The sequence below is a fragment of the Mustelus asterias genome, chromosome 7 (assembly GCF_964213995.1).
Source record: "Mustelus asterias chromosome 7, sMusAst1.hap1.1, whole genome shotgun sequence".
NCBI classification, from domain to species: domain Eukaryota; kingdom Metazoa; phylum Chordata; class Chondrichthyes; order Carcharhiniformes; family Triakidae; genus Mustelus; species Mustelus asterias.
The window spans coordinates 100406095-100420261 of record NC_135807.1 but is presented as its reverse complement, the minus strand read 5'-3'; the positions used below and the strand labels follow the sequence as shown (position 1 = coordinate 100420261).

The following is a 14167-nucleotide window of genomic DNA, read 5'->3' as shown; positions in this document are numbered from 1 at the left end:
TTGGTGGATGGCAATTTGTTTGGGCAACTTTAGAGTCTAGAAATCTATTTCCTCAAATATATTCTAGCCTTCAGTGGTAAAGAATTTCACAGGTTAACCAACCCCCCCTCCCCCCCCTCCGCCCCAAGTGAAGACGTTTCTCCTCATCTCAGTCCTAAATGGCCGACCCCATATCCTGAGACATTGAATCCTTGTTCTGTCCAGCCCTATCAAAATTTTATGTTTGAATTAGATCCCCTTCATTCTTATAAATTCCAGTGAACACAGACCCGGTCAACAATCCTGCCATCCCAGGAATCAGTGTGGTGAACCTTTGCTGCACTCCGTCATATGTTTCATGGTCATCATTAGACTTTTAATTCCAGATTTTGTTTTATTGAGTTCAAATTTCACTATCTACCGTGGTGGGATTCAAAACCGGGTCCCATTGGATTGCTAGTCCAGCGACAATACTACTACACCACCGCCTCCCCTTGTTTTTCATCAGAGTTGTCATCGGGCCATTGACCTCAAAACTTAAGTATTTCTCTTTCCACTGTGGCTGTCTGACCTGCTGAGTATTTCCAGTCAATTGATGCAAATCCAAAGCTAAAATTAGAGATAGGGTGAGTTAGTATTGAGCACCAATGAATTGTTGTCCAAATTCAACAATAGGTGTTGCAGGTGGGTCAAGTATAGAAGTTATTTGACGGTACACTATCAGAGGATGTGCTGATAGAGGTAGTTCCATAGAAATGGATATTAAAGAGCTGTACAGAATTAATTTCTGAGCTGAAAGATGATGATAAAGTGATAAGCCATTGTAAGATTGAGAAGCAGCAGAAAAATAGATTTCAGTCCAGGTGAATAAATCTGGCCAGGAACAGATTGTACTAAAGCTGAAAAGTGTTACAGGTAGGAGAGGGGATAATGTAAACAGCACTAGTTTCTCCTCTCACCACCCATCTGGAAACAGAATGGTGTTTTGATTTGTTTTCCTCGTTGTAAGCGGTGGCATATTTCCCAACCACTCAGTTTTTGTGTGATCCAATTTTCAATTAATACTCGCAGTGAAAAGTTGAGAGGGTGACTTCATAGGGTTAGTTTATTTGCACACACTCCAAATGCATGAGAAGGGTTGCAATGTTGCCTTATTTGCATTCAAGAGTGATAGAGAAAAGAAGGATTTGCAGGGTAAACACCATGGTGAATATTATTGTTTCACGTGGATTCCAGAATCGAAGTCCAAAGCGGTATTCCTTCATAGAGGTTGATGAGTTGAAAACTGATGCTGGATAATTCACTTTTCTGGTGGTGGTGTTTTCCCACAATGAGATAGGCATGCAGAGATGAATCGTTCTTGTAGGCGATGATACAAACTTTCCAGGAGAAGCAGAGCATATGGGGGCCAGGTGTCCAGCCTGGGCCAGAGCGCCTGGTCTAGGATGCTGCTAGTTAGACGGTAAAGTGGAGGCTTTTCAATACTGCAAGGCAATAGTATTGGTGCACAAACCAGAGGTCCATGTCACATGACTCCCAACTCTGCACACTGTCTTTGACAAAGGGTGTATATACCTCATCTGGTTTCCCCAAGATTGTTAAATGTCTCAACAATTAAGAATTGAAAGCGAGGTTGTGGGGGGTCCTTTTTTCTTAACCCAGACTGGCCAACAGCAGTGTACTATGAAAATACAGATGGCGTTTGTATAGCTGTCTTTGAATTTGATCTGTGCAGCCCACGGTGAGTTTGTTCTTCAGGGAGAATGAGGTGCGAGTTTCTTCGATACTGGCAGGTAGATCCTTTTGTTCGGGTGACAGACATTGATTCAGCTATTTTAGGTCTCCGTCCTGTTTGAAATTTTTAGAGATAGCAATGAGCATATCTCCATATATTTTATAAGAAAAATATACCGTTTTAGTCCCTCACAAAAGGCAGTAGAATTTGGAGTCCAGTTACAGTATCAGCGGGAAATTAACATCCCACAGAGCAGAGGTGGGAATGGTTGTTAAAATATACACAGCAGATCAGACTCCAGCTGACTCTTACAGTTTAGACCAATGCAGAAGCATAGTCTTGGCATCATTGAGAAGTCCAGAAATTTGAAAACCAAATTTCAGGGAAATCCACAGCTCATAAAGGACAGGCATGATAAAGATGTGGAGATTTGAAGTTATCAGGCAGAAGTGCTGTTGGGAGACCTAAACATTGGAAATGGGGAGGTTGTGGGAGAAGGGACAGTGGATGGCCAAGGATAGAGGTGCACCATAAGTAGTCCCCTCAAGAGATAATTGCCCAGGAACTATCTTCGAACTCCCATAAACACCTTTCTCTCTGCCATTTCCATCAATTCAATTAGTAACAGCTCTCATTTCTTTTTGCTCTTTTGTGGGATCTTAGATGGGTGCTGCTTTGCACATAACAACAGTCACTGCACTTGAAGGTAGGATCTGAAAGACTGTGGGGTGCTTGCGTCAAAGTGGTAAGATGTGAGATAACAGAACTTTATTTCTTGGATTATGATTTGTGGTGTCCACCATAATCTTAAATGGAGCAAAGGTCCTCTCTAATTTTCTCCTTTTCTTGTCTTAATTGAAGGATTGACTTCTTGTTAAACTGCAGATCTGGTGATGGATTACCCTCCTGTAGTTCCTCAAGCAACCATTGACATTTGAATCTTGACATTTTTAAATTCATTCATGGGATTCAGGCATCGCTGGCTGGCCCAGCAATTTATTGCCCATCATTAATTATCCTTGAGGGAATTTAAGAGTCAACCAAATTGCTGTTGGTCTGGAGTCAGACCACGTAAGGACGGCAGATGTCCTTCCCCAAAGGACATTAGTGAACCAGATGGGTTCTTATGACGATCAACAATGATTTAATGGTCATCATTAGACTTAATTCCAGATTTTCTATTGAATTTGAATTCAATGAGTTTGACAGGATATAAGATGTCGCATTTGTCCACTGGTGGAAAGACAATTAAACCTGTTGGACTTTAACCTGGTATTGTGAGACTTCTTACTGTGTTTACCCCAGTCCAACGCGGTATCTCCACATCATGGAAAGACAATTGCCATAGCAATCACTCATTTTTGTTATCTGCTTGTGGTTTCTTTATCATGCTTCATAATAGTAACTGAAAGAATAAATACTAGCAAAATATGGTCTGACCATTTTCAATTTTTCTTTCCAAAAATTGCTATCAGCTCCTAGGAGACATACGGAGTAAGGTAGAGATATTCTTCTTTCCAAGACTGTTTTTCCATGAAGGATTGTATGATGTGCTGAAAGCACCAAGCTGTATTTCTCCAGAATTGAATTCAATAGCATTATGCAGTATCTTAATGAATATATGTAACATATTTGAGATCACATTAGTTCCTATATGGATTTCTGTAACATAGAATCCTTCAATGATTAAATGGTAAAGAAACAAAGTGCATGAGGTATTGTTCATGTAAACCTAGTGGATCACCACAATCAATGTGAGCTGAAACAAGGCATGAACCTAATATGATCTATATTTTCTGTATTATACTGTTGACTTGCCATTTTCAGCCAAGCAAGTGTTGGAGTCAATCCTGTACTCTGCCAATGGGCGATACTGTTTTAGTGTTTAAAAGAGACTAGTGTCTCTTAGCCTGTCAGGTTCTGTTGTCCAAAGCAGATCTTAACACTTGGAGCATTTATTGCATTTATCGAATGTGTATCCAAGGACATTTTGTTCTGCAATGCTGCAAGTTGACAGATCTTTTCAAATCGGTGTGCCGGCAGAATGAAAATTCTGCAAAGTTTTGTTGCGGAAGTAATTAACATTTTTTAACTAATAAATTGCAACCATTTGGGAATACTTCTATTTTCCATTAGGCGGAAGTGTCACAATTGCATCTGATTGGCTCATATTGATGAAACAATCATGAATTAGAATTTGCCACATAGGGAAGTTAACAATGCACCAGGAACATATTCCTACTGCTTTCTTCTGACTTGGAACCTGAGTTTTATGAGGAACAATTAATCTACAAAGGTCTTTCAGGAACATCAGTTGCTATTGATCTCAGGATGTATGTATTTGTAGCTGTTAGACTTTGTGACCTTAAAGGATCACAGAATAATACAATGGGTGTTATGTAGATAGAATATAACTATTGTTGCAGGATTGAATAAATTTGTGAAACACGTTGTAGAATTTGATTCATTGAAAGATTTGTTTTAGAAAAAAATCTCATTCTAATTTTTCAAAGTACGTTATACAAACTCAAAGGGCCCGATTTTACCTTTGCGTCGTGCCTGTTTTTGGGCGCGAAAACTTAAAGTCGGGCATGAGGCGATTAGCGCGGTTCGCGTCCATGTAGATGCCCACTTTACCAAGGCCCGAAAATGGCCGCGATCTGAACCGCGCTCGAAACCGGCGTGCATTTAAATTGACTTAATGAACTGGATGCCCAATCTTACCTGCATTTCCCCCCTTTACCATCGCATTCGCCTGTCCAGATTCGGCACGAAACAGACATGCTTGGCAAAGGTCTGTTTCGGGCGCTCCAGCTTCTGAAGAGATAAGTTCAGAGCTTCCAACGGCTCTCTGACTCAGATCGGTGGTGGGGGGGAGGGAGGCAGGCCAGATCACTCTCTGGTGGTGGGTGGGGGAGAGGAGGAGGAAGCCAGATGGTTCTCTGGTGGGTGGGGGAGTTGGGGGGGCCTGATCATTCTCTGCTGGGGGTGGTGGAGGAGGGAAACCAGATCATTCTCTGTTGGGGCTGGGGTGGGGGAGGGAGGCCAGATCGTTGTCTGGTGGGGGAAGCCAGATTGTTCTCTGGTGGGGGGGGGGGGGGTCTGCTGCCGCTCTGTGGGCGATCGGTCTGGAGTATCGTTGGGGGGAGGGTGGGTGGAGGGTGGATAAGGGGGACAGTTATGTTGTGGGGGTGAGGCGATGTCTGTGGGGGCCATTGCTCCTGCTTTTCACTCCTGAGCCGCTTTATCCACTTTTTGCAGCCCGGGAGCGATGTGACAGCAGTGTGTTTTTCAAATTTCTTTTCATTGCGCATGCGCCCGGCAGATTCAGACTCATGATTTTTTTTCAGGCTAAGTGCATATGGGGGCGCCTGAGAGCAGTTTTCCAAGTCGGATCTGAATTGCGCCCTGATTAAGCGCTTAGAATCAAAATGGTAAAATCGGGCCCAAAGTGTCTAATTTCTGGAATAATTTACTAATTAACTCATGGAACTGCAGTTGATAAGTATGATAGGAAACATAAGAAATAGGAGCAGGAGGAGACAATATGACCCCTCAAGCCTGTTTGCATTCAATAAAATCATGACTGGTCATTGAGCTTACCTTCCCTTAGCCCCACCCCCACGGTTCCCCATATCCTTTGATTCCCTGAGAGAAAAACCTATTTTCCTCAGCCTGAAATATAATAAATAATGATGCATCCTCAATCTTCTGGATTGTAAAATTGCAAGATTCGGAGCCCTTTGGGTGAGGTAATTTCATTTCTCCTAAATGATTGGCCCCATATTCTGAGGCTTCCCCCCCCGCCCCCCCAAAAAAACACATGTTCTAGATTCCCCAGCCAAGGAAAACAGCCTCTCAGCATCTACCCTTTCAAGCTCCTTTAGAATCTTGTATATTTCACTGAGATAATCTTTCATTCTTCTAATCTCCACATCATTTAGATTTCATTTAAGCAGACTCTTTATCACAGGATAACTCTCTTGTCCTAGGAACCAATCCAGTGAACATTTGCTGTACCATCTCCAATGCAAGTGTATCCATTCTTAAACATGGAGACCAAAACTGCAAACTGTACTCCAGATGTGGTTTCACCACAGCCTTGTACAATTTTAGAAAGTCTTTCTTATATTTGTACACCACCTCCTTTGCAATAAAGGCCAACACGCGTTTTGCTTTCCGAATTGCTGCTTCTGCTTGCATGCTAATTTTTTGTGTTCCTTGTACGAGTATACTCAAGTCTCTTTGAACATCAACATTTATAAATTTCACATCTTTTGAAAAATATTTTGCTTTCCTTCCAACCTAACCTCACACTTCTCCACATATACCTGTCACTCTGTTGCCTATACTTCTCTATATTTATTTGCAGCCTCTCTATCTTTCCAACTAACGTTTCCACCTGCTTTGTATCATCATCAAACTTAGATGTATTACTCTGTTTCTTTGGATTGTTTCCCAAAGTTTATTTATTGCCATATCTTTATTGTAGTTAATCCATTAACTGTATCCACTTCTCCCCTCATATCACTGCAATTGGTTTCAAGTTTAAAATTCATGTTTGGGAATGGAGTATATCATTTTCAAACTTACTATGGAATTCAATTGTATTATGATCAAATTTTCCCAATGGATCTTTTCCCATAAGATTGCTAAGTAACACTGCCTAATTGTACAATCTTAAATCTAAAATAATTTTAGCCCATGTCAGTTCCACAATATATTGCTTCAGGAAAATGTCAGGAAAGCATTCCGCAGATGTTTTCCATACCACGTTTGCCTACTTGATTGTTTCAGTCTATATGATATTTAAAACCATAATTTGTTACAAGCTCCAACTATTTTTGTTTAATGTTGTTTCTAATGGTATAGCTACTGTTAGGGGACCAGAAACTACACCCATCAGTGTTTTCTGGCCCTTGTTTTTCCTAATCTCCACCTATACTGATTCTATTTCATGATCATCTAAGCCAAGATTCTTTCTCACAACTGTCCTTATTTCATCCTTTACTGTCAGGACTATTCTTCTATTCTGCCTGTTTTTTTAATATTGGGGAGGATTATCTGGTCTCCTTGTTGCATGTTTCTCGTGGCATTCGCAGTCAGCAGGACCAGAAGATTCCACCGAAGTGAACAGCTGGAGAAGTCTAGCTATTGTGTACCCTAGAATATGTATTTCCCAATCTTGGTCATTTGGTAACCAGGTTCCTGTAATGGTGATTAGATTGAAACCATTTATCTCTATTTGTGCCACCAGTCAATCCATGTTGTTGCAAATGCTTCAAAAATTAAGAGCCTCTAATTTATTTTTTCTCAAAAACAGTGTGCTGAAAGCCATCATTTCAGGGTTGTAACTTTTGATATTAGACCAATTTACAGGCATCTATTTTATTGAATACTCAAGTGAAAAAATTGTTACAAAAGGAAAGCAAATATAGATGAACTAAATGATTATTGCTTTTAAAGTCATATTGCAAAAAAGAGTCAAATTAATTCTCAATCATTTATTTATTTCTTGAAAAACTGATTTTTAAAAATGAACAGTGAAGGTGCATAATATGTCCTGTTGCATTACAGAAAAAGCCGGCAAGGAGAAGGTATGAATCATATGGCATATATTCCGATGATGATGCCAACAGTGATGCATCCAGTGTCTGCTCTGAGCGTTCCTACAGTTCTCGAAATGGCAGCATCCCTACATATATGCGACAGACTGAAGATGTAGCTGAGGTCCTTAACCGCTGTGCAAGCACCAATTTTTCGGAAAGGAAAGAGGGTCTACTGGGCTTACAGAGCTTACTGAAAAACCAACGGACATTGAGGTAGAGAGATTAGTAAGTTTACGTTATATTTTCAAACTCTGTAATATTATTAGCTAATCCATAATTATTCTCTCTTCAACAGTCGCGTTGAATTGAAAAGGTTGTGTGAAATCTTCACGAGAATGTTTGCGGATCCACATAGCAAGGTATGTTGGGGTATTTATGCTTAAAATATTTTAAGTTAGCTCATCAATATCAATGGAATACTTTGGATTTTCAAACTGTTGTAGTTTTTGACAATTTTATTATTTGTAAAGAGAGTTGTGACTTTTACAAATGTGATTTATGGATATCAACTGTCAATTAAGATGCTTGAAGCAATTTTTATAGCATTGTTTACCCCTCCACTGAGAACATATCATCTCCAAATGCATTGAGTGTTTTGGCTGTTAAATACCATCATTCCACCTTCCATTCCACCACATACCATAAATTCCAGCCAAAAGCCCACACGACTGTCAGTGCCTACAATTAGTAAGTTTTCTTAACACTAGCAATTTTTCAAGTTCTCATCACATATAAAAAGTACTTCTGGAATCACAGGATTAAGCACTGAATATTGCAAAATGTAACCAATTAATTTCTCCATGTAGGTTTAGAAAGATCACTTTAAGGATGATGAGGTTTAAATGTTGCGCAAGTCCACAATTTTAATTTTCATCAACAAAGGTGACTTGCAAGTACCAACTAATGTCAATTTTCACGACGTCTCATAATTTAGCATGCAAAATTAATCAAAACACAAAACTAGAAAGTATTGATATTATTTGGGATTCCACAGTTTTTCTGACGTGCTCTTATCAAAATGTAATGGTTTTCCTAGTTTAATTGATTTTCCTAGCTTAAATCGACTACAGATCCTAAGTTATACATTTCATTTCACTAAATAAATGATATTCTTTTTTCTGTAATGTGGATGTTTATGGAAGGGAAATTAATTAAACTTTTCAATCTTATTGAACTCAAGGTATTGTGTGCAGAATATCAATATAACTGTCATAACTGAAAATACAAGCAATGGATCTAGATTTTTAACAAGCAACTACTTTACATCAGAATGACACTATTATGAGCTAATATAGTAATAAAAGTCATAGTTTATTCTGATTTGATACCATCATTTCATGTCATTGCTGCATTCCAGTACCTTCTATATGTTACAGGATCAAATCAAATTGACAAGGAAAATGGCAAAATGTGTTGGTCCTTTAAAAGATTTGAACCCACTGACATTGGGAATTTACATACTTCATCTTTTCATTCTGCATTTTGTATCTGTGTTGCTATGTTGCTTCTTGGTTGTTAACCTTGGCTCTGTGATAGTAATCTGAGTCAGAAGATTGCGGGTTCAAGTCCTACTCCAGAGAATTCACATAACCCAGGCCAATACAGTGTAGTGTTGAGGGAGCATTGTTGGCGGTGTCATCTTTTGGATGATGCAATAAACTGATATTCCATCCATCTGTCTTCTTAGGCTGATGTAGATGATCCCATGAACAATTTGAAAAAGAGCAGGGGAGTTCTCCTGATATTTCATGTCTCAAATGAGCCATTGTCTCATTGCTGTTTCTGGAATACTGTTATGTGGAATTTGGCTGTTGTGTTTGCTACTTTACAACAGTGTCTATACTTCAAAAATAACTTAATTGGCTTTCAAGTACTTTGGGACATCCCGAGGTCATGGCAAACTCAACACAGTTTATTTTGTTCCTGATGGCAGATAGAAACAAGCTGCTGCTTTCTACAGTTGAAGAAAGTAATTCTTCTTTATCGGTCTAAGTTGATATTCAAATGTTTTATTCTACATGCGCCTAAATCTTGCTGCCATTCATGCCAGCATAATCTTATAGTCCTGCCTACAGCGTATCCCTGCCACAGTTTTCCCAGCAGCAAGTGGTGCGTTTAATGGGAAACTTGTTGACAATGGCGGGACGATGAGATTGCACTGCCAGCAAGTGTTGCACTGCCGCGAAACATGCCGCAGAGAGGGAGAAAAATCCCACCCATGGTCTTTCGATCAAAATCAGGTTTAAGACATTCAGGTTTCAATACCCATACTATGTATTTTTCCTGGCCTCCACCTTTGTGAAATTCATATCTTGACTGTCTCTCATATAATTCTGAAGTGGCCTAGCAATATTTGTGTTGGTCAAATAATCTTCCCTCATTGAGGTGGTCTTGACTCCAGCATTGGGCAACCATCCTTCAGGAGAATATGTACTGTAAAAGTGAGTTGCGAGTGACCGATTGATCGGTGTGCTCATATAATTGACTCAAAATACTGGCTGGATAAAGTAATTTGTATTTCTATCTGAAAAACACTATAAGCTTGTTATGAAGTGCTTGTCTAAACCTTTCAGCACCAACTGTGCCATCCCTTAGAAATCTGTGGCACTAACCACTGTGGATGAGGAAGGACAGGTTTTGCTGCTGGTGAATTTTAGCCCATTCTTTCAGAAAACATAGCAGCTGGTCTTGCCTTATTAAAAGCTTTCATCCTTTGCAACAAAGAAATGTTTTTCAGCAATTGAGATTGTATATTTCTCATCTGTATTAACATTTGCATTCTCAGTAGAATGAAATCTGACAGTTCCTTCAATAGTGGCCAATGCAGGAGATTCTTTTTCAGCCATTTTCACTGACGGTTAGATTGTAAACATTTAAAGATACTTCACATTTTCGCACCAACTTGTTTTCCGAGGTCAGTGACAATCCTGTTTACAACTGCTTTTACTCAAAGGGAGAATATTTCCATATCTGAAGTTTGCTTAGTGGTACAATTTATTTGGACATTGTCGTCTTTCCAGTGCTCAAGTGGAATGTGTGAAATTTAGTTTTCAAGGAACTTGCTTATCTATCCTTGAGTATCAATCAGAGGAAACCAGCTACGTCCCTTTTGCAGCTGAAGTATACTTGATTTGAATCTGAATGAAACAAGGACTGTCTTCACTGATGTTATTATTGCAAATGTTTCATGTTTGGAAGATTGAACATTTTATTTGGAATGGGAACGAACTGTGACAGTAATCTGGTAGATTATTGGTGAATGGTTATTTGGAACAGCTAAGAAGGACCAGCTTTATATAGTCCAGTTTCTATCTCAGAACATTTGTTTTGGTCTCCATGTGCTGTGCTGCAGCTGTCTATCACATGATTGTCAATAAACAAGTACAGGAATGAACCCTGTTCTTTCTCCCTTCCCTACAAATTCCAAACAATTGGACCCATGAGAAAAATAATTACTTAACATTGCTTTAAATATGCATAGTCTGGTATGTCAGCTGAGCGGAATTCTTAATAGGATTTCAAGGTTCTAATTCGCTTTTGATAGCTGAGCAGGTGACAGTTAACTCTTGATATTCAGTGTGAGATTTTCACTATCTTTTGTTGTTGCACCTTGATTACCGATATATGGTATTAACACAATTGTTATTTATTGGCAAAGGGTTGGTTGCGGTCTTGACAGTATCTGAAGGCCACCACAAGGATTGGACCCAAAAACTAACCTAATTCTTGGGAAGTAGAATACCTAATCTAAAATCTGAGCACAGATGGTATCAGAAACTCTGCTAAATTTCCTTTTTCAGCATTCTTGAGGTACTTAATCCAAGTATAGTGGTGGTGGTTCTTTAGCTACTCAATGCTGATACCACAGATACCATTAAATGCTGAGGTGAGATTTGGAAGCTTATTCCTTTTACAGGCCAAATATGGAAGAGTATCAGTGCAGATTTTTAGATTAGGAGAATAGTCAAAAGCATCCAATTCTTAGATCTTGAATTTTAATTGTCTATAATCAGAGGGTATATCCACTGAGACCTTTAAGGCAACTGTCCACTTGGAAACTGAAATCAGCAAATAACAGAGCAAGAAGGAAACAGTCACCCAGAAATAGTAGATTCTATTCTCTCCTTATGCACATCTGTTAAATTCAAATGGTCCAGCTTTTCAAATCGTCCAACCAATCTACTTGAGATATTGGCTTGATCACTACTTGGTCACCTACAACATAGAAATGTTGAAGATTTGTCAATAGAGAAAGAGCAATCAATAAGTTTCTTCCTTTGCAATCTTATTGTTGTCTGTGCAATGTTCAAAATGCTTACCTTTTTTTGTTACTAATACAAGTTAGTCTTTTGTCATTTGTGTGACACAATTCACTTTTTCTTCAAAACTCTCATTGTTCAAGCAGTGCTTTATTTGACTCTCTCTCCTACCGACTGTCATCTCTCAGTCTCTGGATTAAGTAACCACTCTTTTTCTTAATTCTTCCTTATTCTTTGCCTTGCTTTACTCCTACCTGACAGTCTAGTCGTTAAATTAAATATTGCCAGTCACTTATGTAGGCTTAAGTCACTTATGTAGCCGCTTCCTCAAACTTGCTTTCACATAAAGTTCCAGGATCATAATCTCCAAAAATGCCTTTTCATTTTCAATTTACTAAATAAACCCTTCCCTTCCAATTTCTGCCCTAAAACACATTATTCAAAAGCCTTCGCATCAGCACTCCTCGATCTACACTTCTAACCCACAATCTGCGCCATCATTGGATCCAGTGACTACGGTAGTTTGCTTCCATCATTACTCCATACATTCTCATCAGATCCTAAGAAGTCTCCTGTATCTACAGCAACTTCTTATTCAACAGTGCACAGCATACAGCTTGACTGTCAACCCTTATGTCTAACCTGACACCTTTCTAAGTGGATGAATGGTGGGACTTTTTCATGTCACCATTAGTTACCTATCACCACTATTATCTGGATCAGTAATAAATTTCCAACTTTACCGCATTATTTTCCTCCTGAACTATTTTTCCACTCATCAAAAAAATTCTCTATTAGAAAATTAAGTTAGAAATGTTATAGTCAGAAAAATAAACAATGCAGTTGCAAAGCCAATTATTAATGTGACATGGTGATGGCCTTCTTGGGTCCATACTAGGAGCAGAATTAATACATTTGTTTAAAGATTGTTTTGCTCAAGTAGAAAAAATGTTGAGCTGATCAGGTAGAGGGGAAAAAAAAGTTTCTTAAATGCAAGCTTTTCTATGCACCTAAAACTGTCCAACTGCTGTTCAGTGCTACATATTAAGAGGATGATGTAGGATGCACAGAAACTGACCATTCAGTCCAAATAGCTTATGACAATGTTTATGCTCCATACATAGGAGTGGGCCACTCAGCCACTTGAGCCTGATCAGTAATGGCTGATCTAATAGTAACCTCAACTCCACTTTCCTGCCTACTCTCAATGAGCTTTTACTCCCTTGTTAATTAGGAATCTATTTAGCTCTGCCTTTTGAGGAAGAGAGTTCCAGAAAAACTGAACGCTCTGAGAGAAAAAAATTCTCCTCATCTCCACATTCAATGAGCGACCCTTTAATTTTAAACAGTGACCTCCAGTTCTAGATTCTCCAGCAAGAAGAAACATACGCTCCACATCCACCCTGTCAATACCCCTCAAAATCTTAAAAGTTTCGATCAAATCGCCTCCTGCTCTTCTAAGTTCTAGTGGATACCAACCTAACCCCTCTAACCTTTCCTCATGAGGCAATCCGCTCATTTCTGATATTAGTCTGGCAAAGCTTCTCTGAACTGCTGCACATTTGCATCTTTTCTTAGAAAAGTTGACCAGTACTGTACACAATGCTCCAGATGTGGTCTCCCCATTGCCCTGCTCCAGATGTGGTCTCATTGATGCCCTGTACAACTCAAGTATAACCTCCCTACTTTTCTAATCCATTCCCTTCACAAACAATAACATTTTGTTTGCTTTCCTAATCACTTAATATACCTGAATATGAGCCTTTTGTGATCCAGGCTCCAGGACACCCAGATCGCTCTGCAGTCTCTCACCGCTTAGATAATTTTTAAAAATTCTTCCTACCAAAATCCAAAAATTATTACTTTTGATGTTCTGTTTCTTTGGTGCCTTGCAGAACCTCCTTCCTCATCTTGCCTATGTCATTTGTACCTGCATATGACTATGACCACTGGGTCCTCCTCCTTCCACTGCAAGTTCCTCTCTAGCCCAGGGCCGATGTCCCAAAGCCTGGCATTGGGCAGACAACACAGCCGTTTGGGCTCTTGCTTCTCACTACAGAGAACAATGTCCATCCCCTTCATGCTATTGTACCCTATTACCACTACATTATTATGTACCCTTCACACTTGAATAGCTTCCTGTACCAAGGTGCCATGGTCAGTCAACTCATCCATCCTGCAGCTCCCACTCTCATCCTTACAAGCGGAGAGGAACTCAAATCTGTTGGATAATTGTAGAAGTTGACACTCCAGCACTCCTGCCTTTTGGGTCCCCTTACCTGCTACACTCGGCAGTCACACTCTTCTGTCCCTGACCACTGACCGAATCAGAAGACCCTATCCTCAGGTGTGACTGCCTCCAGGTACAAAGCATCCAAGTAACTATCCCCCTTCCTGATGTTTCGCAAGTCTTCAACTCAGCCCCAGCAAAATTACTATGAGCTGAATTTCCTCAAGCCACAATTGCTTACTGCAGATGTGTTTGCCCTGGATCACAATGTCATCCAGAAGCTTCTACATGCTGCCTTGTCATGTCACCTGCCTAGCCATCCTAATGTATTTTAAACAATTATTGAATAATTTAT

The 14167-nt window shown here is 39.6% G+C and overlaps 1 protein-coding gene across 9 annotated transcripts in view; it reads left to right on the top strand.

Moving 5' to 3' along the window:
• The window catches only part of clasp2 (cytoplasmic linker associated protein 2), a 463341-nt gene that overhangs the window by 278541 nt on the left and 170633 nt on the right, over positions 1-14167 (top strand). For all 9 annotated transcript variants that reach the window (XM_078216563.1, XM_078216560.1, XM_078216559.1 and 6 more), the window contains 2 exons: positions 7292-7536; positions 7619-7682. In XM_078216563.1, the coding sequence (XP_078072689.1) occupies positions 7292-7536; positions 7619-7682 (309 nt within the window). The remainder of the gene's footprint in view (positions 1-7291; positions 7537-7618; positions 7683-14167) is intronic.